Source organism: Sapajus apella, unplaced genomic scaffold, assembly GCF_009761245.1.
Source record: "Sapajus apella isolate SASKATOON/1434 unplaced genomic scaffold, GSC_monkey_1.0 scaffold136, whole genome shotgun sequence".
Taxonomy (NCBI): Eukaryota; Metazoa; Chordata; class Mammalia; order Primates; family Cebidae; genus Sapajus; species Sapajus apella.
This window is the reverse complement of record NW_022437076.1, coordinates 1368352-1392774: the sequence shown is the minus strand read 5'-3', so window position 1 is coordinate 1392774 and position 24423 is coordinate 1368352. Positions and strand designations below refer to the sequence as shown.

At 50.9% G+C, this 24423-nt stretch overlaps 1 protein-coding gene and 1 long non-coding RNA gene across 2 annotated transcripts in view; both read left to right on the top strand.

The window, feature by feature from the left end:
• The first annotated feature begins 394 nt into the window (after nucleotides 1–394).
• Nucleotides 395–24423, top strand: part of NXN (nucleoredoxin) — a 160173-nt gene continuing 136144 nt past the window's right edge. Inside the window, exon 1 of the mRNA XM_032263459.1 lies at nucleotides 395–897. Coding sequence (XP_032119350.1) covers nucleotides 532–897 — 366 coding nt within the window. The 5' untranslated portion in view covers nucleotides 395–531. The remainder of the gene's footprint in view (nucleotides 898–24423) is intronic.
• Nucleotides 1044–3112, top strand: LOC116540119. The gene is made up of 2 exons (XR_004264311.1): nucleotides 1044–2117; nucleotides 2881–3112. It is a non-coding gene; the product is annotated as an uncharacterized LOC116540119 (long non-coding RNA).

Genomic DNA, 24423 nt, shown 5'->3' with positions numbered 1-24423 from the left:
GGGGCTGCAGGCCGAGAAGCGCCGGCTCAGGGACTCTTCTCCTTTCTTCACGTCCGCCCGGGCTTTCCCGGGAGAGTGGGGCGTTGTGGGTCCGGCTTCTCTCTCGAGCAGTCACCCCGCATACCCGGCCAGCAGCTGCGGACCCGGCCAGGGCGGACAGCGCAGGCCTCGGCTGGCCGCAGAGGGGCCGTGGCGCGGGCCGGAGGGGCGTGGTCTGTGGGAGGGGCGTGGTTGCAAATGGGGCGTGGCTGAGGTCGGCGGAGGGGCGTGGAGCGGGCGGGCAAAGGGGCTTGGCGCGGGCTGAGGGGGGCGTGGCGCGGGCGGGCGGAAGGGGCGCGGCGCAGGCGGAGGGGCGTGGCGCGGGCGGGCGGAGGGGGCGTGGCGCGGATGGCCCTCGTGGGCGGGGCTCCGCTCTGCCCAGCGCCAGCCGCCGCCGCCGCCGCCGCTGACGCCTGCGCCCGCCGCGCGGACTGAGGGAGACCGAGGGAGCCTGGGGGTCGCAGCCGCCTGCCGGGCCTGCGGTGGGCCAGGATGTCGGGCTTCCTGGAGGAGCTGCTGGGCGAGAAGCTGGTGACTGGCGGCGGCGAGGAGGTGGACGTGCACTCGCTGGGCGCCCGCGGCATCGCGCTGCTCGGGCTCTACTTCGGCTGCAGCCTGAGCGCCCCCTGCGCGCAGCTCAGCGCCAGCCTGGCCGCCTTCTACGGGCGCCTGCGGGGGGACGCGGCGGCCGGGCAGGGGCCGGGGCCGGGGGCGGGGGCCGGGGCGGCGGCGGAGCCCGAGCCGCGGCGGCGCCTGGAGATCGTCTTCGTGTCCTCGGACCAGGACCAGCGGCAGTGGCAGGACTTCGTGCGGGACATGCCGTGGCTGGCGCTGCCCTACAAGGAGAAGCACCGGAAGGTGAGCGGCCGGGCCTCGCCGCCCCTGCCCGCCCCCTCTCTGACCGCCCTCCCTGCTGTCCCCCGCCCTCCCCCACTGTCCACCGCCCCCGCCCCCCTGTACCCCCGCTCCCCGAACCCCACTGTCCCCTGCCCTCCCCCCGCTGACCCCTGCCCCCCAACCCCGCGCTGTGTCCGCGTCCTCATCCCCAGGACCAGTCTCTGGCTCGGGGGTCCCGCGGCAACTCCTCGATGCGGGCCCCCCTAGGCCCCTGGGATCGAGGCTCGAGCTCCCCAGCCCCCGTCCACACGCGCTGGGAGCCCCGGGTAGGGGTGGCTGCGCTCGGGGGTGCCGGTTCCGAGATCTCTTCACCCCCTAGCAGAGGTGCCGGGAGGGGTCCCTTCTTGCCTCCTCTGCCAACCCCCCGGGTCCCCACTGTGGGGAGGGGAGAGGAGGCCGCGCGCCCCCCTCCCGCAGTTCCCGGAGCGGGAAGTTTCCTCCCGAGACAAACCGCTTTCTCGGAGCCCCTTCCCGGGAACCAAGGGGCCGAGACCGAGGTCAGGCCGCCCCCAGCCCCGGAGAGGCCGCCGGTGACCGTGGCTGTGGCCGAGAAGGGCGTTCGCCCCTCGATTCCCCGCGTGCGCCCCTCGGCTCAGGCTGAGTTCGGGGCCCCGGGGGAGCTGCATTGTCTCGCGTCCCGCCGGCCTCTCCGGAGCCTTCGGGCGCGGGAACGCGGCGCGGCGCGGCGCGGCCCGGGGTGGGCCCTGTTGTCTCCGCGACCTTCGCATCATCGGGGCCCACCGCCTACGAGGAGGATTTGGGGGGACGCACGCTTGGCGTCTGCTCTCCCCGTCTCCCAGTTCGCTGCTGAGATTCGTTGGGGTCTGAGTGTCTCCCTCGGGTGCAGAGGTCTGTCTCTGTTATAGTACGACGCGTTCAGGACGTTTTGTGATGAATGGAGTCGGGAAAAGTTCTGGAGCGCTGTTGCTACTGAGTGTGGCTCATGCAACGTGTGGATCCAGCCCCTTCCCAGTTTGAGGAAAGCCCGTTTCTGGAGTGGACTGAGAGGCTACTCTGGGGGCGTTTAGCTTCCTCTGGGGAGCATGGTGAGGCTGCCACGTGTTCCTTTTATGTGAAGAGACTCTTGCTGAGAAGCAGGATTTACATTTGGTGGGAGCTGAAGCTTATACTGTGTGACCCCAGATGTCCTGAGGAAATCACCCATCCCGAAGCAGTGTAAGGTAGAGACTTGGGATTTACAGTGTGACATACAGTTTGTCTAGTGCGGTTTGTACATTTCACATGGGGAAAACACAGGCTCACGGCCCGTCCGAGGCAGGAGTTGGCATTTTAGCTGCTCTCTAGGTTGTCTTGCCCATTTTGATTGACGTGGTTGATAGATTATGAATATGCATGGCCACTACTTTTTGATTCAAAATATGGAATCCTTTGTTTTCCTTGGTAGTGGTTTTTATGATACTTTCGTGGGGAAATAATGTCCAGAAAGTGATTTACCAAAAAAATATTTTCATTGTTGGGGCAAGCTTCTGTTGTGAAGTCTATTTAAAATGGTGTCTGTATCGGGTGATACGAATGATTTCTAGCTTTTGAAAATATAGAGTGATGGTAAAATATTACAGGCTTAAGTCCTGTTGTGTTTTTTACTGAAGAGAAAATACATTTTTTGGTTAATAAAAATATGGAGCAAACAGATGTTTTGCAAATGCCTGAAGCTTTTTCCGAAAAAGAATATTTGATAGGCCGTGGCTGGTTCTCTATACCCTGGACAGGCTCTTTGCATGACAAAGAGTAATCTGTGGCCCTAGGCTGGACCTCTGATTCCTCCATGATAAGCTTCTGGATGGCGTGGGGCCGACTATCATTTGATATACAGTTCAGATGCTGGACGGCCCAAACCCTGGAGTGTTATTAGCATCTTAAACATGTATTTTTTTGCTCAAAGTTTTTCTGGCTCATGTCCTATACTTGATTCTCTAAATCCAGTCCAGTTTTCAAGGATGCAGTTTCTGCCCTGGGTGGTGAAGAAACCACTCAAGATCTGACCCCAGAAGCATTCTTATTCTTGGTGAGAGAGATACCAAGGAAAAAGACTCCAGCTGTCTTTCTTATGGAAAACATACTCTTGGAAATGACAAAAGCGGTGTACAGACTGTAAAAGGAAGTATTTTCCCCCCCTTGAAACCAAAGAAATGTGGAACAAATGCGTTTTCTGTAACTGAGTTATCGTCCCATTTGAAGTTAGGGTGTTTAGAAGCCGATGAGCTGGTGATGCTAATTTCACCGCCAGAGCAAGCGAAGGTGAGGGTACTGAACAGGTGAACACGTACCCCCATGTGAAGGCACTGAACGGGCAAACACGTGCCCCCCCAGGTGAGGGCACTGAACGGGTGAACACGAGCACGCCTTGTTGATGGACACTGATCATGCCGTTGCACCAACTATAAAAATAGCTTTAGAGAAGGGAATTTTGTTTTACACTGCAGGGAAACCAGAGTTCCAGATTGCTAATTTTTTTTTCAGTTCTCATTAACATTTGTTCTTTCCCATGGGGGTAACAAAGGATATGGTTCTCATTAGCTATTGGCTGGCATTTTTCTAAAGAAAATTGAAAAATTATGGTGGGTAAAGAAAATGTTGTGTGCTGTTTCTTTTTTTCTTTTATTAATCTCTCCTTTATGTAGTAAAAGAGTCTGGGATGGCCATGTACGCAAAGCCTGCATTTTGCCTGGTTCCTCTCACCTTGACTAGAGCTGAGAAAACACCAAAAGGGAAAAAAAAAATGACACCAAGTTTTCTGCTTCTGCCTGTTGTCGTGGTAGGCACAAAAGTAGTTGAAGCTTAATGTTTTCGGCTTCCAAAACGCACATTCGTATGTAGCTGTGCAGAAGCTGTAATTAGGTGATACTAGAACTTTGAGTGCGTTATAAGAATGGTTTTTATCAGCAAATGTATAATCTTGAAGTGAAGGCAGTTAGACATGTTTTACAAAGTAGGTTGGTAGATGGCTTTCAGATTTCTAAAGAGAAAGAAGGTATTGGGTGGTTGGGAGGGGTGAAATTTGGACTTTGGGGATTTGGTCTGTCCCTCTGACTTTGTGTGTGTTGCTCAGTCGTCAAGACTGGAGAGGTCCGTCTGCAGCGTCACAGACGTGAGCACTGATTTTGGTTTTAAAGTCACAGAGCTCAGCTTTGTGTGGGCTGGATCAAAAACACATGGTCGGTGTGGGTGCGCCAACACCCGAGGGTGCAGACCACTGGCCTTCCTCTGGATGGTTTTGTGAGGCTCTGGTGTCGGCCCAGGACTTTTGGCATGACAAGGGGAAGAGAAAGTCTGCAGAGTTAGGGGACCCTGCTCCAGCATCCCTAGTCAGCCTACTCCAGCTGGGGAAGTGGAGTCTCCCTCTGGCTGCTCTGGGTGGTCCCTTCAGTTCAGATTAAATGAGAGGCTTGGCTGAGAATTCACCTGCATCCCTTCGGCTCCCTGGGTGGGGCAGGACTTGGTAGCAACCTCCAGGCTTCCAACTCCGCTCTCACACGCTTCCTTGAATGCAAACACTGTAGCCAGGAAGGGAACAGTTTCTACCACAGCACTGTGTCTTTTCTCTGTATTCACTTTCAAGGTGGTAAAAGATGGCAGAAAAGTGCAGTCTTGAAAATTAGGATTTTCTGCTTTCTTCATAAGGAGCCTGGACAGCCAGGACAGGCTCCCGCTGGTGACTGTGTTTCTGGAACCTGGGTCAGTGTATTAGTAATAAAAGATAACAGTCCAGTGAAGAGCAGGCCAGGCGTGACACCTCACACCTGTAAGCCAGCACTTTGGGAGGCCAAGTTGGGAGGATCACTTGAGCCTAGGAGTTCGAGACCAGCCTGGGCAACATAGTAAAACATTATCTCTACAAAAAATAAAAATTAGCTTGTCATGGTGTTGTGTACCTGTGGTCTCAGCTACTTGGGAGGCTGAGGCAGGAAGATGGCTGAACCCAGGAGGTTGAGGCTGCAGTGAGCCATGCTTGAGGCTCTGCACTGGAGCCGGGGCAACAGTGCAAGATGCAATCCTAAATGAATAAATAAATAAATAAAATAAAGTCATAAGAGCAATGTTCCTTGAGAGTCTTTTCCTTGTTCCATTATTTGTCATGTATTTTTTAAACATCGTTTTTTCCTCTGCATAATAAGGCAGTCTAATATACAGCTAAAAATGCAGATTCTTTTGTCTTCTGTTTGAGTTCACACCCCTGCTCTGGCATGTATTAGCTGTGTGTCCTTGCGCAAGGCGCCGACACCTCTGTGCCACGGGTTCCTTTTCCATTTGTAAAGGAGACATGATAATAGCATCTGCCTTGTGTAAAAGTTGCATGAGATAATACCCACGTGCCTGGCATATAGTGAGTGCTCAATAAATGCTGTTATTTAATATAAATGCTCATTAAGTCGTTCATTTCATAGCTTGAACCTTTGGAGTGTATCACATCACAGAACTGCAAAACTGTCACAAGGCGTATTAAACTTTTCAAGCCAGTGACTTACAAGCATACAAGGGGATTTCATGAAGGATTCAAAAAAATTGCCCTAGAATGGCCTGGTGCAGTGGCTCACGCCCGTAATCCTGGCACTTTGGGAGGCCAAGACGGGGGATCACCTGAGGTCAGGAGTTCGAGACCAGCCTGGCCAAGGTGGCAAAACCTCATCTCTACTAAAAATACAAAATAACTGGATGTGGTGGAGCACGCCTGTGTTCCCAGCTACTTGGGAGGCTGAGGCAGGCGAATTCCTTGGACCCCAGACGACAGAGCGAGACTCTGTCTTGGGAAAAAGAAAAATAAAAAAAATTGCCTCACAAGAGATTATAACTGAGAAGAAAGACCTAGAAGAATGAAAGAACAAAAGCGAATGAAAATGGAATAAAGATGTTCCTTACAGCTCTGGGTATTACTGGTATTTACTGAGCTCTGTGTTGATACCTGCCAGTGACGCTCCAGACTGCTGCTGATCAGTACAGCCTGAGGAAGATTTAAGTTACCCTTCAGTTACCATTTAAGTAACTCAAAGATGATCAGGCATTCTTCTTGAGAGAAATCATATACAGAGCAGTCATTTTGTGGTTTCCCAAAGCTATTAGGTGTGTCTTCTGCTCACCTGTTTGCTTAACTGGGCCGCTCAGAAGTTGAAGGATAACTCCTCTTTCGCGTGGGAAATGGAGGGTGCCCGTCTCCGGAGCAGTGGAAACCCCACCTCGAGCCTGGGCCTGCCTCCCTTCCCAGCTCCGGAATGCTGCGGGAGAGGTTTGCTCAGACATGTAGGGATTGCAGGTTTGGCTCTCTTCTCCCAGTTAGTAACTCAGTCCTGACTCTGGGTAGCTGTCCACAGCAATTGCTAATTAATTTGTCTTCTGATACGGGTTGGGATGGGAACCAGAGCACAGAGGCAGCCACTGGAAGTTATGGTCACTGATTTGATTCTCCTTTTAAAAAAATTCCTGGCTGGGCGAGGTGGCGCACACTTGTAATCCCAGGACTTTGGGAGGCTGAAAGGGGTGCATCACCTGAGGTCGGGAGTTCGAGACCAGTCTGGCCAACATAGAGAAACAGTGTCTCTACTAAAAATACGAAAAAAACCCAGGTGTGGTGGCGCCCGCCTGTAATCCTAGCTACTCGGGAGGCTGCAACAGAAGAATTGCTTGAAACCGGGAGGCGGAGGTTTTGGTGAGCTGAGATTGCGCCATTGCACTCCAGCCTAGGCAACAAGAGAGAAACTCCATCTCAAAAAAAAAAAAAAAAAAAAGAGTCTCATATCTGCAGACCTATCATGCCATCCTTTAATATTTAATTGTTTGCATTTCTCTAGCGTCTTTCTTCCACAGAACTCAAAATGCATGTATGTTACATCTTGCAGCAACTAATAATCAGTAGGTATTCACCATTCTAACTTTTCAAAGTATGTTAGAGTTGAGAAATTGAAGCCAAGAGAACCGATGATGAGATCAGAGTCACAGTGCTGGAGGAAAGCACTTGGCTGAACTCCCTTAAATTCAGCTTGGTTGGCCGGGTGCGGTGGCTCACGCTGGTAATCCCAGCACTTTGGGAGGCCGAGGTGGCTGGATCACAAGGTCAGGAGTTCAAGACCAGCCTGGCCAAGATGGTGAAACCCCGTCTCTACTGAAAATTAGTACAAAAAAAATTAGCCAGGTGTGCTGGCGGGTGCCTGTAGTCCCAGCTATTTGGGAGGCTGAGGCAGAGAATCACTTGACCCCAGGAGGCGGAGGTTGCAGTGAGCCGAGATCACGCTGTTGCACTCCAGCCTGGGTGGCAGAGCAAGACTCCGTCTCAAAAAAAAAAAAAAAATTCAACTTGGTCCTTTCTGTTCATGAAATTGTATCTTAAGAAATATTCACATCAAACGTTCTGTGTGGAAGAGGAGGGAGCTGTGAGTTTGCTTCAGACAGCTTTCTAGGTGTGCAGCGACCACTCTGAAGTGAGACAGAGATAGTTTAACGGCTTGAAACATTGTCTGGTTGCTTGGAAGGCGGGAGAGCCAGACCTCTTTTCTGTTCTGCCTGTTTTTTTTTTAAAGGTCTTTTTAATGATGTGGCTTTTTTTAGTCAGTGACGTGGCCCCAACTCCCCCTTCATCCTGTGCGAAGCCTGCGGGCAGCCCTCGTGCTTTTTCTTCAAAGACAAAATTGAACTTCAGGTATCCTGCCGAGATCTGAGGACTAAATCAGAACTCCCTTTTATGAGGTTTGCAAAAACTGCTGTTCTGACTCCTTCTGACTTCCAGTGAAATCTCAAAAATGTGCTTTCTGCTTCGTGACGAGAAGGAAGTCTAGTAATTGAAAGTTGCCCCAGTGCTGTTACTCGGGACTGAAACCCGTCATGGAAACTTGGGGGCCGTGGCGTCTGTGATTAAAAGCAAACGTAAATTTTCTGCGGCTTGCTGGTTGTAACTCTTGCGCCACACACACAGTGTATTTTTGTATGAACTACATGAGAAAATCCTTTTAAAGAAACAATGTAAGCTTCACTTCATCTCTCCCTTCCATCAAATCCGTCAGCCTCTCCCCCGCTCACTGTGGTGTTTCAATACAGGCACCAGATGCAGGTAAATTCAAGTGAAGTTTCTGCAGTTAATGATGGTTTTATTTTAGATCATGGTTGAATAGTCACAGAACAGGGTGTGGTGAGTTTTGCTGTCCAAGGGATAGGGTTTCCTCTTTGTTTTCCTAGGACAATTCCATCCAGATGCATCAGTTCTACAGTTTTCTATTTGTCTTTTTTGGTCAATATCCCTGGGCTAAAGATCGGAATGGATTCAGTCTGTGTAAGATCAGAAGACGTTGCTTTTTCTCCCTTTAAATGTGATCAGGTCAAGATAGAGTTTTCTTTTGATCGTGGCGGCTCACAGTACAGCTGCCTCATCTGTTACTCATTTTTCAGGTTTTGATGTGAAATCTGAAGATTGGGTGAGACAGTGTGGGATAGGGGAAGATCTCGGTGTGACCCTTGCAGCCCTGGACAGGCGCACATGTAGGCGTGAGTGCAGCATTTTTCAGCTTGGGGCATGTACTTGATTGCAATTGTAAAAATGGTTTTTACCTATGATCCTTCAAAAATACTCCATTATTATAAGTGAATATTTAAAGTATGTTGCATAGTAGAAAAAGAATAGGGACTGGCCGGACGCAGGGGCTCACGCCTGTAATCCCAGCAGTTTGGGAGGCTGAGGTGGGCAGATCATGAGGTCAGGAGTTCGAGACCAGCCTGGCTGACATGGTGAAACCCCGTCTCTACTAAAAATACAAAAACGAGTTGGGTGTGGTTGGGGGGCACCTGTAATCCCAGCTACTCAGGAGGCTGAGGCAGGAGAATGGCTTGAACCTAGGAGGTGGAGGTTGCGGTAGGCTGAGATCATGCCACTGCACTCCAGCCTGGGCGACGGAGCAAGATTCCAACAATAGAAAAAAAAAAAAAAAAACCAGACTGTAAATCCAGATCCAGGTTTCCTAGGTTTGGATCCTGGCTCTTTCTGGCAGTGTGACTTTGGGGCCAGTTACACATTTCTGTCTCTAGTTTCCTGGTGAGTAAAATGGAGCTGATGCTGCCAGCCTCTGAGGGTTGTCAAGGACTGAACGACGTCATATTTGACAAGTACTTAGGATAGTGCCTGGTGCATAGCGCGTGCCATGTAAATGTTTACCACAGGCACTTGGGTGTTCGTTCCATATTCTGTGGCTATTTGGATTACAGGAGAGAGGAATTCAGCCTTTTTACCTCTTTGTGCCCCTCCCCCATTCCAAAGCACCTTGACTATCACAGAAACTGGTTTCCCTTTATTTTCATTTTCTTTTTCTTTTTCCTTTTTCTGGGACCATGTCTCCCTTTGTTGCCCAGGCTGGAGTGTAGTGGCACGATCTTGGCTCACTGCAACCTCCACCTCTTGGGTTCAGGCGATCCTCCTGCCTCAGCCTCCTGAGTAGCCAGGATTACAGGTGTCTGCAACTATGCCTGGCTAATTTTTGTATTCTATTTATTTAGTAGTAGTATTTTTTGAGACGGAGTTTTGCTCTTTTTGCCCAGACTGGAGTGCAATGGTGCAGTCTCGGCTCACCTTGCCACAACCTCTGCCCCCTGGGTTCAAGTGATTTTCGTGCCTCAGCCTCCCGAGCAACTGGGACTACAGGTGCCCCCAACCACGTGTGGCTGATTTTTCTATTATTAATAGAGACAAGATTTCTCCATGTTGGCCAGTCTGGTCTTGAACTCCCAACCTCAAGTGATCCGCCCACCTCGGCCTCCCAAAGTGTTGGGATTACAGGTGTGAGCCACCGCACTCAGCCATTTTTGTATTTTTAATACAGAGTTTCACCATCTTGACCAGGCTGGTCTCGAGCTCCTGACCTCAAGTGGTCTGGCTGCCTCAGCCTCTCAGAGTACTGGGATTACAGGCACAGGCCACCGCACCTGGCCATTTTTGTATTTTTAGTAAAGACAGAGTTTCACCATTTTGACCAAGCTGGTCTCGAACTCCTGACCTCAAGGGGTCTGCCTGCCTCAGCCTCCCAGAGGGCTGGGATTACAGGCACGAGCCACTGTGCCTGGCCTGTCTTCATTTTCTTACTAGGACAATAATTATCTGTCAGTTGTTGATTTGATGACATCTGTATCTTCGATTTTTTGTTTGTTTGCGTGAGAGAGGTCTCGCTCTGTTGCCCAGGCTGGAGTGCAGTGGCGCAGTCATAGCTCACCGCGGCCTCCACCTGGGCCCAGGTGATCCTCCCACCTCAGCCTCCCGAGTAGCTGGAACTGCACGTGTGCTCCACCACGCCCAGCTGCCTCCGTGAATCTTTGCATATGGGTGTAATTCTAGACCATCTCTTTGACTCATCAGGTGCTCAGTTTTACTGAATGGAATCCGTCCTGCCATCTGAGCTGGGAGAGGCCGGCGGGGGCCGGGGTGGGTAGGTACTGGTCTGTGAATCTGTCTCTTGCCATTATTTATTTTGGGAAACTTTAAACATCGTGCAGGTAGAGAAAACAGCACTGCCAATCCCCACATCTACCCACATTCAACAGTGACCAACTCACGGACACTGCTCTCCCACCCCACCCACTCTGTGATCTGGAAGACGATCCCAGATGTCACAGGTCGTGTCATTTCCTTCATAAGCATTTCACTAAGTAACCCTTAAAAAGCATAGTCACAGCATCACACCTAAGAAATCTGGTAGTTCTTTAATATCAGCAAATACCCAGTTAGCATTCATGTTTTCCTGATTGTGTCCTAATTTTCTTTTTTACAGTTGGTTTGTTTGAATCCAAATAAAATCTGCACATTCCATTTGTAGCTGTGTCCCTGAAGCCTCTTTTAACCTATAATTCCCATCCCTGCTTTTCCTTGTGATTTACCTGTTGTTCTTCTCCGTTTAAATTTGTTCTGTCCCTGGATCTGCCTCCTTGCCACATTCCTCAGTGTTTCTGGTCCACATTTTCCCCCTTATCTGGGTATGTAGAATATCAACGCCTGGGTTAAGAAGGGTCCGAGTCTCCTGTGGGGGAGAGGTCCAGACGTCAGTCACCTTTAGGCCTGGGTGGCACAGATGCCGTCTTGGTGTGGGTCCTTTCCCTGGGAGACTACTTGGCTTGAAGAACAGCAGACACAGCTTCTCTCTCCCAAGTGAGCCCCTGGGTCCTCGGAGCGCTTCTCCTGTAGCGTGGGTTTGCGTTTCCCCACCCGCTCTGGCCGTTCATGTCCATCGCACTCCAGGCTTCTCTGGACCCCTCCACAGCCATCCCCACTCCTGAACGCAGACACCGGCACAGAGGCAGCTGGTGGCCTCACCGCCTTTGCTGTCCAATCTTATGGCTTTCCTGGGCCACATTGGAAGAAGAAGAATTGTCTTGGGCCACACATAAAATATACTAACACTAACAATTGCTGATGAACTAAAAAGGAAGACTCACAATAAAACCTCATACTGCTTTAAGAAAGTTTACAAATTTGTGTTGGGCCCCATCCAGAGCTGTCCCGGGCCACATGCGTCCCACGTGCTGTGGGCTGGACACGCGTGCTCCAGACCTTATCTAGACTCCTCTCACCATGCCCCAGATCGCATTGCATTCGCTTCCCTTTTCTTTTGTTTTTGAGACGGAGTTTTGCTCTTGTTCCCCAGGCTGGAGTGCAGTGGCGTGATCTCAGCCCGCTGCAACCTCCGCCTCCCGGGTTCGAGCAGTTCTCCTGCCTCAGCCTCCCGAGTAGCTGGGACTACAGGCTTCGCACCACCACACCTGATAGTTACTGTTCCTTTTCAAGGAAAGACAGTCTGAAATGACTTGTGTTTGGTGAACGCACGCTTGCTTCCGACAGACCGCTTCTTTTCCTAAGTGTGTGTTTGATGACTACAATAAGCCGGAAGGTCTGTTGAAGAGTTGATGCCAAGTTCAGCCGAGATTCTGTACTTTGCAAAAGCTTCCCGCTTTTGTTCTTTTGAAAACCGAGACTCCATTCATGTGTGGGTCTCTGGTCATGAAATCACGGACAACGGTTACCTGAGCTTAAGGCACATTTTTTTTTCTTTCTTTGGCCAGCATTTCCCAAGTAACAGAGTTCTTAATGCTCTCAGCGTGGTGTATACCTTTGCAGATAGCTTAAGGCACGTTTTACCCCTCCTGGATGTAATCTGACAACTGCTCTATCAATCAGCCGGGCGCGTGGAGTGTGGGCGCATCTGCTTCCTGCAGATGACCCCAAGGGAATAGCTGTCTAGATATGCCCAGTAGTCAGCGTGTGGTTGAGAGCACCCCATTTGTCCAGAAGGCCCCGGCGTGCACTTTCCAAAGGCCCCATGGCAATCCTGAGTGCCTTGCCTCCGACCCAGCACCCCTCTTCCCTCGCCGTCTCATTAGGGCTCTAATGGAGCCTGGGGGAGTCTTTTTCTTAATGCATTTCCCTCCATCACACATGGGATGCGAATCCCACTGGCTAATTAAGTGTGGCATTTCGTTTCAAAATTATCTGTAGACAGTCACTAGCTGCAAAGCCACCCAGTGTCCTCGTGTGGATAGATTTATTTTTCTTTCTTTTTTTTTTGGAGACGGAGTTTCGCTCTTGTTACCCAGGCTGGAGTGCAATGGCGCCATCTCGGCTCACCGCAACCTCCACCTCCTGGGTTCAAGCAATTCTCCTGCCTCAGCCTCCTGAGTAGCTGGGATTACAGGCACACGCCACCATGCCCAGCTAATTTTTTGTAGTTTTAGTAGAGACGGGGTTTCACCATGTTGACCAGGATGGTCTCGATCTCTTGACCTCGTGATCCACCCGCCTCAGCCTCCCAAAGTGCTGGGATTACAAGCGTGAGCCACCGCGCCCGGCCTAGATTTGTTTTTCTTAATATTTTAGGGCGTATCAGTCCATTTATTTTGAGAATTTTACCTTCTTTTGAATTAGATTTGTTTTATTACACATGTGTATTCGGCCACCTAAAATGACACACAGATCTGATATATTCATTGCTGTTTGGCACCTAAGAATTCTGACATTTCCAATGCAGGTATGAGGATGGACTGGAATTAAATGCCCTAAAACACTTTCCTGGGCGGAATCAGTTTCCTAAATTTGCAGAAAGTCCCAGACTTCAACCCTTGGATGTGTTGTTTTAAGTTTTTTATGAATGTTTCTTAAGAATAAAATGTTGGCCAGGTGTGGTGGCTCACGGCTGTAATCCCAGCCCTTTGGGAGGATGAGGCGGGTGGATCACAAGGTCAGGAGTTTGAGACCAGCCAGACCAACATGATGAAACACCATCTCTACTAAAAATACAAGAATTATCTGGGCGTGGTGCACACCTGTAATCCCAGCTACTCAGGAGGCTGAGGCAGGAGAATCATTTGAGCCCTGGAGGTGGAATTTGCAGTGAGCCGAGATCCCGCGATTGCACTCCAGCCTGGGTGACACAGTGAGACTCCGTCTCAAAAAATAAATAAAATAAAATGCTGCTTAATACCGCATGAAGATACTCTCTTTCATTTGGATTTGCGGAAGGTATTAATTTGTAGAGATCTTGGTGGAACACTTGAGTTCTGAAGCGCTTTTTGAAGCACTTCTTTGCTGTGAAGAAATTAGTGACTTTTTTTTCTGAGATTGCCTGAACCTGATTTGCCACCGAGCCAGTGGTTGCCAGGCAAAGAGCGATCCCTAGAACAAAACACGCCATGTGTACACAGGAGGCTGGATTTATTTGTCTCTGTATATACCGTGCAAACCACGTCTTTCCTGCCGACTGTTTACATTAAAAAGCCATTTATATTCCTCTACCCAGCATGTGCTGCAGACCCCGTTTGTCCATGTCTTCACTTTCTTTCTGTCTGCAGGAGAGAGCCAGCATTTGGTTTAACTGTAGCAATAATCCTCTTTCCAAAGATTAGCACTGTTAGGAGCGGCTTGTATGTTTTTCCAGAAAAAGAATAGGCATATAGATATTGCATATGAAAATAAGTATGCTTGAATGGTTTTTTGCGCAAATTGGTTTAGCATTTTATTTTTTGTCTTTTACTTTTTGTTCTTTTTTCCTTGAGACAGAGTCTTGCTCTGCCGCCCAGGCTGGAGTGCCATGGTGCCATCTCAGCTCACGGAGCCTCCACCTCCTGGATTCAGGTGATCCTCCCACCTCAGCCTCCTGAGTATTGGGAACTCTGGGTGTGTGCCACCATATCTGGCTAATGTTTTTATTTTTTGTAGAGGGGTTTCACTATTTTGCCCAAGCTGGTCGCAAACTCCTGGCCTCAAGAGATCTGCCTGCCTCAGCCTCCCAAAGTGCTGGGATTACATGTGTGAGCCACTGCACCCAGTCCGGATTTAGCTTTTGATGGTGATTATTATTATTTTTGAGACTGAGTCTCACTCTGTCGCCCAGGCTGGAGTGCAGTGGCATGATCTCGGCTCACTGCAACCTCCGCCTCCCAGGTTCAAGCGATTCTCCTGCCTCAGCCTCCCAAGTAGCTGGGATTATAGGCGTGTGCCACCACGCCCGGCTAATTTTGTATTTTTGGTAGAGACAGGGTTTCACCATGTTGACCAGGCTGATCTCAAACACCTGACCTCAGGAGATCCACCTGCCTTGGTCTCCCAAACCAAAGTGCTGGAATTACAGGTGTGAGCCACCACGCCCAGTGGATTTAGCATTTTTAATTAACTTTTATTTCCTGGAAGGGCAGTATGTTAAAAATTTTTCAAATAAAATGAAAGGGGTGCGTGTGTGCGTGTGTGTGTGTGTGTGTGTTCGTGTCTTAGTTACTATACCCCCCCTTTTTTCTTTTTTTAAGCCAAACCTTTTAAATGGGTCTTGCTTGTATTCTTGGCTAACCTCACAGGTACTGCTTTTCTGTCTCAGGTGGGTAAAGACTAGAAATGTCTTTGCCTGGCTCTCTGATAACTTTGTATGGTGTCTGCCTTGATAATGAACCCAGTATGGTGAGAGACGAGGAGCAGAATCCCCCAAACCACCACCCTCCTTAGAAGGAGACTGTCTTAGCTGACGTGCTCCCTGCATACAGCGGGCAAAGAAGACATTTGAAAGCAGCTTCCCTGTCCTCCCCATCCTTAGAGAGCGGCCCCCTCCAGGACTGATGGGGAGCAGTTACACGACTATGTCTCCGGAACACCCACCGCTGGTCTCTGCCATTTGGATAAATTGAGACACTTAGTCTCTGCAGCTGTCAGTGTCTCCTTCCCAGCGTGTTCAGATTCATGTGGGGGCAGAAGCCTTCTCCGTGCCGGGCATTTGTATGACGCTATGGTTTCTGTGGGGCATTAATACTGGGCAGCTTGTATTTAATATACACTTTTTTACTCACTGAAGAGGGCCATGTTTTTAGAAAACCCACCTCACCTAAAATCCAAAATTATGAAATGAATTAAGGGGCAATTAAAAATTTTTAAATTTATTGACGTGTTTTGAGACGGGGTTATGAGACTGGCTAGGTTTTGTATTTTTGGTAGAGACTGGGGTTTACTGTGTTGTCCATGCTGGTCTTGAACTCCAGGGCTCAAGTGGTCCACCTGCTTCTACCTGTCAAAGTCCTGGGACTACAGGCGTGAGCCACTGTGCCCGGCTGGGAAGATTGTTTTTATTACAGAAGGATCTTCATTTCATTAGGCAGTTTGCCTTGTTGTTTTAGATTGTGAGCTGCTGAGAGGCGTTCAAGCTGGGATTGCCTCTGCTTAGAAAAACTCCCCTCCAACGTCTTAGGAACTATTGCTTTGAGAAAAGTGTACAAAGATGATGTCAAAAGTCTTCTAATACTACACACGACTCTTCCCCCTTTTCCTGAATGTTCCTTATTTTCTTTTTTTCTTTCTTTCTTTCTTTTTTGTTTTTTGAGACGGAGTTTCACTCTTGTTACCCAGGCTGGAGTGCAATGGCGCGATCTCGGCTCACCGCAACCTCCGCCTCCTGGGTTCAGGCAATTCTCCTGCCTCAGCCTCCTGAGTAGCTGGGACTACAGGCACGCGCCACCATGCCCAGCTAATGTTTTGTATTTTTAGTAGAGATGGGGTTTCACCATGTTGACCAGGATGGTCTCGATCTCTTGACCTCGTGATCCACCCGCCTCGGCCTCCCAAAGTGCTGGGCTTACAGGCTTGAGCCACCGCGCCCGGCCGTATTTCACTTTTTTTTAAGATGGAGTCCTGCTCTGTCCCCCAGGCTGGAGTGTGGTGGTGTGATCTCGACTCACTGCAACCTCCACCACCCGGCTTCAAGCCATTGTCCTGCCTCAGCCTCCCCAGTGGCTGGCATCACAGGTGCACGCCACCATGCCTGGCTAATTTTTAAGAATAATGTTTGTAGAGATGGAGTCTTGCTATGTTGCCCAGGCTGGTTTCGAATGCCTGGCCTCAAGCGATCCTCCTGCTTCAAACCCCAGGTACTGGGATTATAAGGTAAGCCACTGCCTGGCTGCGTCGAGTTTTTGGAGGCCTTGCTGCAGTGTTTGCTCCTGTTGCATGTTGGCGTTTTCGGAAGGCGAGTAACGTTGCTCATCGTCATGTCTTCTTGAGCAGAGGCACCCAGGGGGAAAGGACCAGCTTGCAGCCACCACCTCCAGGAAAGCCTTCTGGAAAGAATGACTTGAAAGTGACCTTTTCAAACGAGGAGGAGGGTAGCCCAGTGGATTAAGAAAGCAAGGTATTCCAGATATAAATAACCATGTGGGAAGCAAGGGGAAAGCTAAGAAGGAGAGGGCTCCTTTGACCCCTCCGAGGCGTCAGTCTCGGATGGCGTGACAGGATGTGTGTTTGGGAGCTGACGAGTGACAGAGGCGGCCCGTGCTCCTTGGAAATGTTTTCACTTTCCATAAGGAAAACAAACATCCCCAGAACATGCGTTTTGGCGATGCTGATTTGGGGGTGTGGCTTCGTGTGTGGAGACTGAGAAGCCCACCCTGGTGTCCATTTGCAAGGTGACAGTTGCCTCTCTTAGGTCTGGGCTTGGAATGAGGAAGAGGGTCTGGATTCCAGACATGCCACAGGGCAAGAAGTGATGCCTTTTGTACCCAGGAGGCCCAACTTGCACCAAAGTACCTCCTCTGGGCCAGGTTGCAGAAACACATTTTTTTTGGGGGGGTTGGAGTCTTGCTCTTGTCGCCCAGACAGGAGAACAATGGTGCGATCTCAACCTCCGCCTCCCGGGTTCAAGCGATTCTTCTGCCTCAGCCTCCTGAGTAGCTGGGATTACAGGCACCTGCCACCACACCCAGCTAATTTAGTATTTTTAGTAGAGGTGGGGTTTCGCCATGTTGGCCAGGCTGGTCTCGAACTCCTGACCTCAGGTGATCTGCCCGCCTTGGCCTCCCAAAGTGCTGAGATTACAGGCGTGAGCCACCTCGCCTGGCAGAAACACATTTTCTTTTTCTTTTTTTTTTGAGACAGAGTCTCGCTCTGTCACCCAAGCTGGAGTGCAGTGGCGCCATCTTGGTTCACGGTAACCTCCACCAACTGGGTTCAAGCGATTCTCCTGCCTCAGCCTCCCAAGTAGCTGGGATGACAGGCATGAGCCACCTCGCCCGGCTAATTTTTGTATGTTTAGTAGATTTGGGATTTCTCCATGTTGGCCAGGCTGGTCTCAACCTCCTGACCTCAGGTGATCCGCCCGCCTCGGTCTCCCAAAGTGTTGGGATTACAGGCGTGAGCTACCTCGCCCAGCCTCAGAAATGCATTTTCTGTAAGCTTCCGTAGAATGCAAAGATGATGTCGTGGGTTCATGGCTTCTGTTTGTTAAATAAAGGAAAGGAAATTTCTCTAGGCATTTTTCAGGGGGAGGAGGCGTGGTGACAGATGAACCCGCTCCCGAGCTAGGTGTTTTGCTTAGTATGTGCTCATATTACAAAAACCAAGTTTGCACATTTCATTGCCTTGCCTCGGCTCCACCAGGCCTCTGCCTGTCACGTGTTTTCTGAGCATCTCACTGGCCTCAGGCAGTGTCAGGATGCAGAGAAATAAATTGACTGTGTCGCTGCTCTCAAAGGCATTTGTAATTTAGCTGGGGAGATAAGGCAGGAAATATAGATACATAGAAATTTAGAGTTTCTCCTGGGTGATGACCGTGGGTTCTGACCGTGGGTTCTGAAAGGGCTGGGGGTGCCCCCGGGAACTCCAAGAGCGGAGAGGCCAGCCTCTCTCCTGAATGAACTGGTTCCGGCCGATCTTTTCCACTCCAGCCTTGAGGCCGTGGGCAAGTCACTTTACTCTCCATTTCCTTGCCCGTAGAGTGGGATGACAGCAGCGCCCACCTTGTCGGTTTGCAGTGGAGGTTGAAGACGATGAGAAATTTAAAAAGCCCTTACGCGGTGGCTCACCCTGTAATCCCAGCACTTAGGGAGCCTGAGGCGGGTGGATCACCTGAGGTCAGGAGATCGAGACCAGCCTGGCCAACATGATGAAACCCCATCTCTACTAAAAATATAAAAAAAGTCAGGCGTGTTGGTGGGCACCTGTAATCCCAGCTACTCGGGAGACTGAGGCAGGAGAGTTGCTAGAACCTGGGAGTCGGAGGTTGCAGTGAGCTGAGGATGTGCACTGCACTCCTGCCTGGGTAGCGAGTGAAACTCCGACTCAAAATAAATTTAAAAAAAAATAAGAGGCCCTTTACATAGTGCTGGGCACAGAGGAAATAGCAGCAAGGTTGTGAGCCCTGTTCTGTTCCATGAGACCCGATGGGCACCTCTTATTAATAAATGCTGGGCACAGTGTTTATCGAAAGAAGGAACAAATGGTTTGGACTGAGAGTTAAGGGCTGGGCGGGATTCCGGTGGGAAAAGGCACGGGGTTCCCAGCGTTCACTGCAATGAGGCTCAGTGTTTATGGTGCTGTCATCATAATTAAATGCACTTACTGCAAAATATTGAGCAACGCGGTCATTGAATAATACCCTAGAAAGGACGGGGCGGTGGGGGGGATTATGTGGCCGTGTCTTCCGTTACAGACGAGGAGACTGAGGCCCAGGGGGGAGGCAGCCACATGTGGAACTGGCCTCTGGATTCCCAGCCTCCTTGTGGCTGGGCCAGTCATCTTGCTTGGCAGTCTTCCTGGCAGCCTGTAAAAGAAGTCCAACCGGTGTCCATCAGACATTGCCAAGTTTTGCTCTTAGAAAAGAGATGAGGCTGGGTGCGGTGGCTCATGCCTGTCATCCCAGCACTTTGGGAGGCCAAGAAGGGTGCATCACCTGAGGTCAAAAACTTGAGACCAGCCCGGCCAACATGGTGAAACCCTGTGTCTACTAAAAAAAAATAATAATGATAAAAAAATAAAAATTAGACAGGCATGGTGGCGTGTGCCTGTAGTCCCAGCTATTCGGGAGGCTGAGGCAGGAGAATCACTTGAACCCACCAGGAGGCAGAGGTTGCCATGAGCCAAGATCACACCACTGCGCTCCAGGCTGGCGACAGAGTGAGACTCTGTCTCAACAAAAACCCAAAACCAAAAATTAGCTGGGTGTGGTGGCAAGCACTTGTAATCCCAACCACTCGGGAGGCTGAGGCAGGAGAATCGCTTGAACCCAGGAGGTGGAGGCTGCAGTGAGCCGAGATCTCACCACTGCACTCCAGCCTGGGCAACAGAGTGAAACTTTGTCTCAAAAAAAAAACAAAAGAGAGGGGCATGCTGAAAAGAGAAGAGGGAAATGCCGCAGGCCCGCCTTTCCTATGTGAGTTACCTACGTATCCCGGCCTCTAGAACGACCGTTTCCCGTCCCGGGAGCGGTCCCGAGGGCAGGGGGTTTTCCCGTGGAAGGGCTGGGGTCAGGCCCGGGGCGTGGGGCAGGCCTCCTGTGTGGGCTCAGGGCTGAGAAAACAAACACGTCCACGGACCACAGCTCGGAGCCCTTCAGTGGGGATCAGCAGCGCTGAAATATGTGGAATGTGGAAAAGGGAATTTGGAAAGGGCAGGTGCTTCAGTCTGGGGGGCAGGCTGAGGGGCTCCCAACTGGTGAACAGAAATTCCATTCGGATGACTGGGCGGCCACAGCATTTTTCCTGTCGGGCTGTCAGCGGGGAGAGGAGGCTCTTACCTGGGGCCTGTCCCGGCGGTGAGCGCCCTGTGGTGAGGGACAGCTGTGGCCTGAGCTCTGGGCCTGGGGTCGTGGGAATTGGCCCTGTTGCTTTGAGGACATTGCTGGAACCCGAGTGGGGAGGTAGAATGTGCCGGAGCAGGAGAAAAACGAACACTTGGTGCGGGCAGCCCCGGACGTGGGCTCGGCCTCAGCCTGGGGACTTCGGAGGCGACGCTGCAGGTCAGACCTGCCACCTGACTGGAGAGAGGAGTTAGGGATTCTGAAAGCTGTGAGTGGGAGTCCCGCTCTGTCACCCAGGCCGGAGTACAGCGGCACCATCTCGGCTCCCACAGCCTCTACCTTCTAGGTTCAAGCTATTCTTTTTCCTCAGCCTTACGAGTAGCTGGGACTACGGTCGTGCGCCACCACACCTGGCTGAGTTTTTTTGTGTTTTCAGTACAGACAGGGTTTCGCCATATTGATCAGGCTGGTCTTGAACTCCTGACCTCGGCAATCTCCCAAGGGCCATAGTCTTCCGTTTGGACTTAAGGGAGCTACTGAGATATTCCCTGAGCTGGAGGGCTCCATGATCATGAGCATCAGTCCCAGCTTCTGTGTCCCGAGCTCCTCGCTGGATGCCAGGGACCACCTTGCAGTGGTCTTCATGGCTTTGGCCTCAGTATTCACATCTGTAAAACGGGGTGGCCTGGGACCTATATGGGACCCCCCTCGTTAAGTGCTTTTCATGTATTACCTCACTCCACCTTCCATGAAGGAGAAGTAGTTACCAGCTGTGCTGGTAACCATCGCCTGGGGTTCCGTGGCAGTCTCGGTGGTAGTGCCACTTGGGTGGAAGGGACCTGGGGTTCCGTGGTAACTGCCAGGTTCCAACCTTGGTCTGTCTGACTCCGGCCCCCACAGTGTGACCTAAATTTTTTGCAGCCACTCGCCTTGCCCCCGTGGAGGCGGGGGTAACTGTCCTGAGTTTCTCAGACCACAAAAGCCGCAACCTCTCATCCAAAATGAAATCGCCCCTTCTTTCACTGCTGGCCTCGAGAACTCTGCATTCCCGGGGACTGAGGTCAGGGCACGTGGCAGCTGCGTGGCTCTGGTGCGCTCTCGGGCTGGCTGAGCTCACTTCCTGGGTGCCCTTTGCCTTCCCGCCTCCCGTGCTGTCCCGCGAAAACATCCACGGGACCCCGGGAAAGGTCCCTGCTGGCTGTCGCCCTGAGCAGGGCTGGCTCCTCTGGGAGGAATGCTGCCCCACCCCCAGCCCTGCTCAGACTCATGCCTGAGGTTTTCCGGCTTTCCTTCACTTCCATACATGGAAGCGGGGCTTGCCAGCCTCTGCCCGCGCCTGGAGCAAGAGGTTTGTCTCCCACAGCTGACAGGCCCCCCACCCCAGCTCCCACTTTTAAAATGTGTTGATTGTAACCACATCGTGTCTGCAAGAGGAGAGTGTAAACATCTCAGCCGAGAGAACAGGCAGCAGAAACCACCGTCCAGTCTCTGTCGCAGCGCTTACCACACTTACTTCAGCTGCGGGGCTGCTGCAAAGTTCTGAAGATAAACCGCTAAATCTTTTTTTTTTTTTTTTTGAGACACTCTCAGTCTATCCCAGGCTGGAGTGTAGTGGTGCAGTCTCAGCTCCCTGCAACCTCTGCCTCCCGGGTTCAAGCAGTTCTCAAATCCTCAGCCTCCTGAGTAGTCATGATTATAGGTACTTGCTACCACGCCCGGCTAAGTTTTGTATTGTTTTTAAGGTAGAGACGGGGTTTCAGCATGTTGGCCAGGCTGGTCTCCAACTCCTGACCTCAGATCATCCGCCTGCCTTGGCCTCCCAAAGTGCTGGATGACAGGCGTGAGGCACCACACCCAGCCAATTAAAATCTTAATATAAAGAGACTTCTTGGCGGAGAGGAGGTGTTCTTCGTAAACGTGTATATTAACGTATATCAGCATATATACACTTTTCTCAGTTATGTGAGAAAAAGAAAAAATCTGAGGGTCCAAGCCGAAACTATGGAGTGCTTTAATAAAATCAAATGATTAAATCAAATCAACTTGGGCCTCAGGCTCAGAGACACAATCCCAACAGATACAGCTCTTGACATTGCCAAGAAGCCAACAGGTAACGTTTTTTAACGTTATCTTTGGGTCTCTCATAGAAGTGCTTTTTATAATGCGCAGTGCTAGAGTCTTGCCCCCTTCTGTCTGATATTGTTGTGTAAGTGATTGAGGATCGGACCTCGTGTAGTTAGACTTCTAGAACGTCAGAGTTGACAGACAGCAATAGGTTCTTTTTTTTTTTTTTTTTTGAGACGGGGTTTTACTCATGTTACCCAGGCTGGAGTGCAATGGCGCGATCTCGGCTCACCACAACCTCCGCCTCCTGGGTTCAGGCAATTCTCCTGCCTCAGCCTCCTGGGTAGCTGGGATTACAGGCACGTGCCACCATGCCCAGCTAATTTTTTGTATTTTAGTAGAGACGGGGTTTCACCATGTTGACCAGGATGGTCTCGATCTCTTGACCTCGTGATCCACCTGCCTCGGCCTCCCAAAGTGCTGGGATTACAGGCGTGAGCCACCACGCCCGGCCAGCAATAGGTTCTAAAGTCATTTTGGGAAAGAATGTGTGTTTCTATATTTCTTAGTCTCACTCTGTCGCCCAGGCTGGAATGCAGTGGTGCGATCTCAGCTCGCTGCAACCTCCGCCTCCCGGGTTCAAGCGATTCTCCCGCTTCAGCCTCCCAAGTAGCTGCGACTCAGGCGCCTGCCACCACGCCCAAGCTAATTTTTTTGTATATTTAGTAAAGACAGGGTTTCACCATCTTGGCCAGGCTGGTCTTGAACTCCTGACCTTGCAATCCACCCACCTTGGCCTCCCAAAGTGCTGGGATTACAGGCGTGAGTCACGCGCCCAGCCAAGAATGTGCATTTCTTACAGAGCTGTGTTTACTGCTTTGGTGCGTAATTTGTTGGTCTTCTTGTGCCAAATACGTCACCATTTTGTGCGATTCTTTCCCCGGCTACCACCTTGGGAACAGTTTTGGGTATTTCACTGGGTTGTCTCTGTAGTCTGGCTCATGTGCGTCTACTTAATGGTGTCCTCTGAGCTTCGTTATGATGGAATCTGAGTTATTTTGGAGCCACAATTCAAGATTGTAAAATTCGAGATGCACATGGCAAGCTCTGGTTTTGCTTTTGGGGAGCAGGTGGGGGTGGAGTGACTGCTAGCCTGGCCCATTGCACCCCACCCGCCCCGAACACCAGATACAGTTCCTCGCTTGGGTAAGGTCTTAAAAATAAAGCCAAGCCTCTGCTCCTTTCTCATCAGGGTTTATTTTGAGCTTGAAATAACAAACCCTAAACTTCTTCATCTCTGTACCCACTCCCTTCCCCCACTGAATCCCTTTCTTTAATTGTATAAAAAGATTCTGAAATTCTTCCTTGATTCTTTCCTGAGGGGGGTGAGGGGGGTGGTGGGGAGTGGGGTGGGGAGGGAGGGTGAACAGGCAGCCGCTTTACTGCTGCAGTCCAAGACGTTGATGTGAATTCCTTCTCTTGCTCTTTTGCTAGTTAAAAGATTCCCTGCTGTGACCCGTGGATGTGCATTCTGAGGGCATTGAATTTGTAAGGTGGATGAACTGCCTTCGGAGTTAAAGGGCCTCTTTTAAGCGACCTTTTTCTTCCTTCTTAAAAAAATGATTTCTTAAGCATCAGGCTGTCTTCAGCCTACTAATGGTTTTGCCTCCAGGGAGGACCCATACGTGGCGCTAATTGCTCCCGGCCTTGACTGTTCACCCCCAGAAGCTGCTGGCTCAGTAGCTGTTACCACCACGTTCCCAGGCAGATGCAGCGCTGGAGGATGGTTGGCGTCTTCCCATAGCAGCTCCAGGCTGAGCCTGGGGCTCTCAGGCACTTGGAGGTGCTCAGATGGCCGCCCCTTCCAGACTGAGACAGGGAGGTGGCCCTAACAGAGGAGGCCAGCGGGGAGGGAAGGAGGCTGTGGGCAGCCCTGCTGTCTCCTCCTGTCCCGGGATGTGGGTTTAATATGATCTGGGAATGTGGCTCTCAATCTCAGCACTCAGGCGGGGTGGGACGGGGCGGGGCGGGGCGGGACGAGGTGAGGTGAGGGAACCGTGTTGGGACACAGCCCTCTTAGGTTTGCCTCAAAATCTCGTTCCAAGTGAAACGTGGTTATTTTAAACCCTGGCTGATCTTCAGTCACCTGGGGAGCTTTAAAAAATGTGTATTCCCAGGCCACTTGTCCACTGCTAGGTCCCAGCATTGAGCATAGGGCCTGGCCCTGTGGAGTTAAACACAGCGTCCCTCGGGGTCTGTGAGCCATGGTCCCAGGGCCCCTCCTACCCCTTGGTACCCCAATCCGATGACAATCAACTCCCTGATATAAAATAGCATAGCATTTAGATGGAACCCAAGTACATCCTCCATTTACGTAGAACCCGTGTGCATCCTCCATTTACATAGA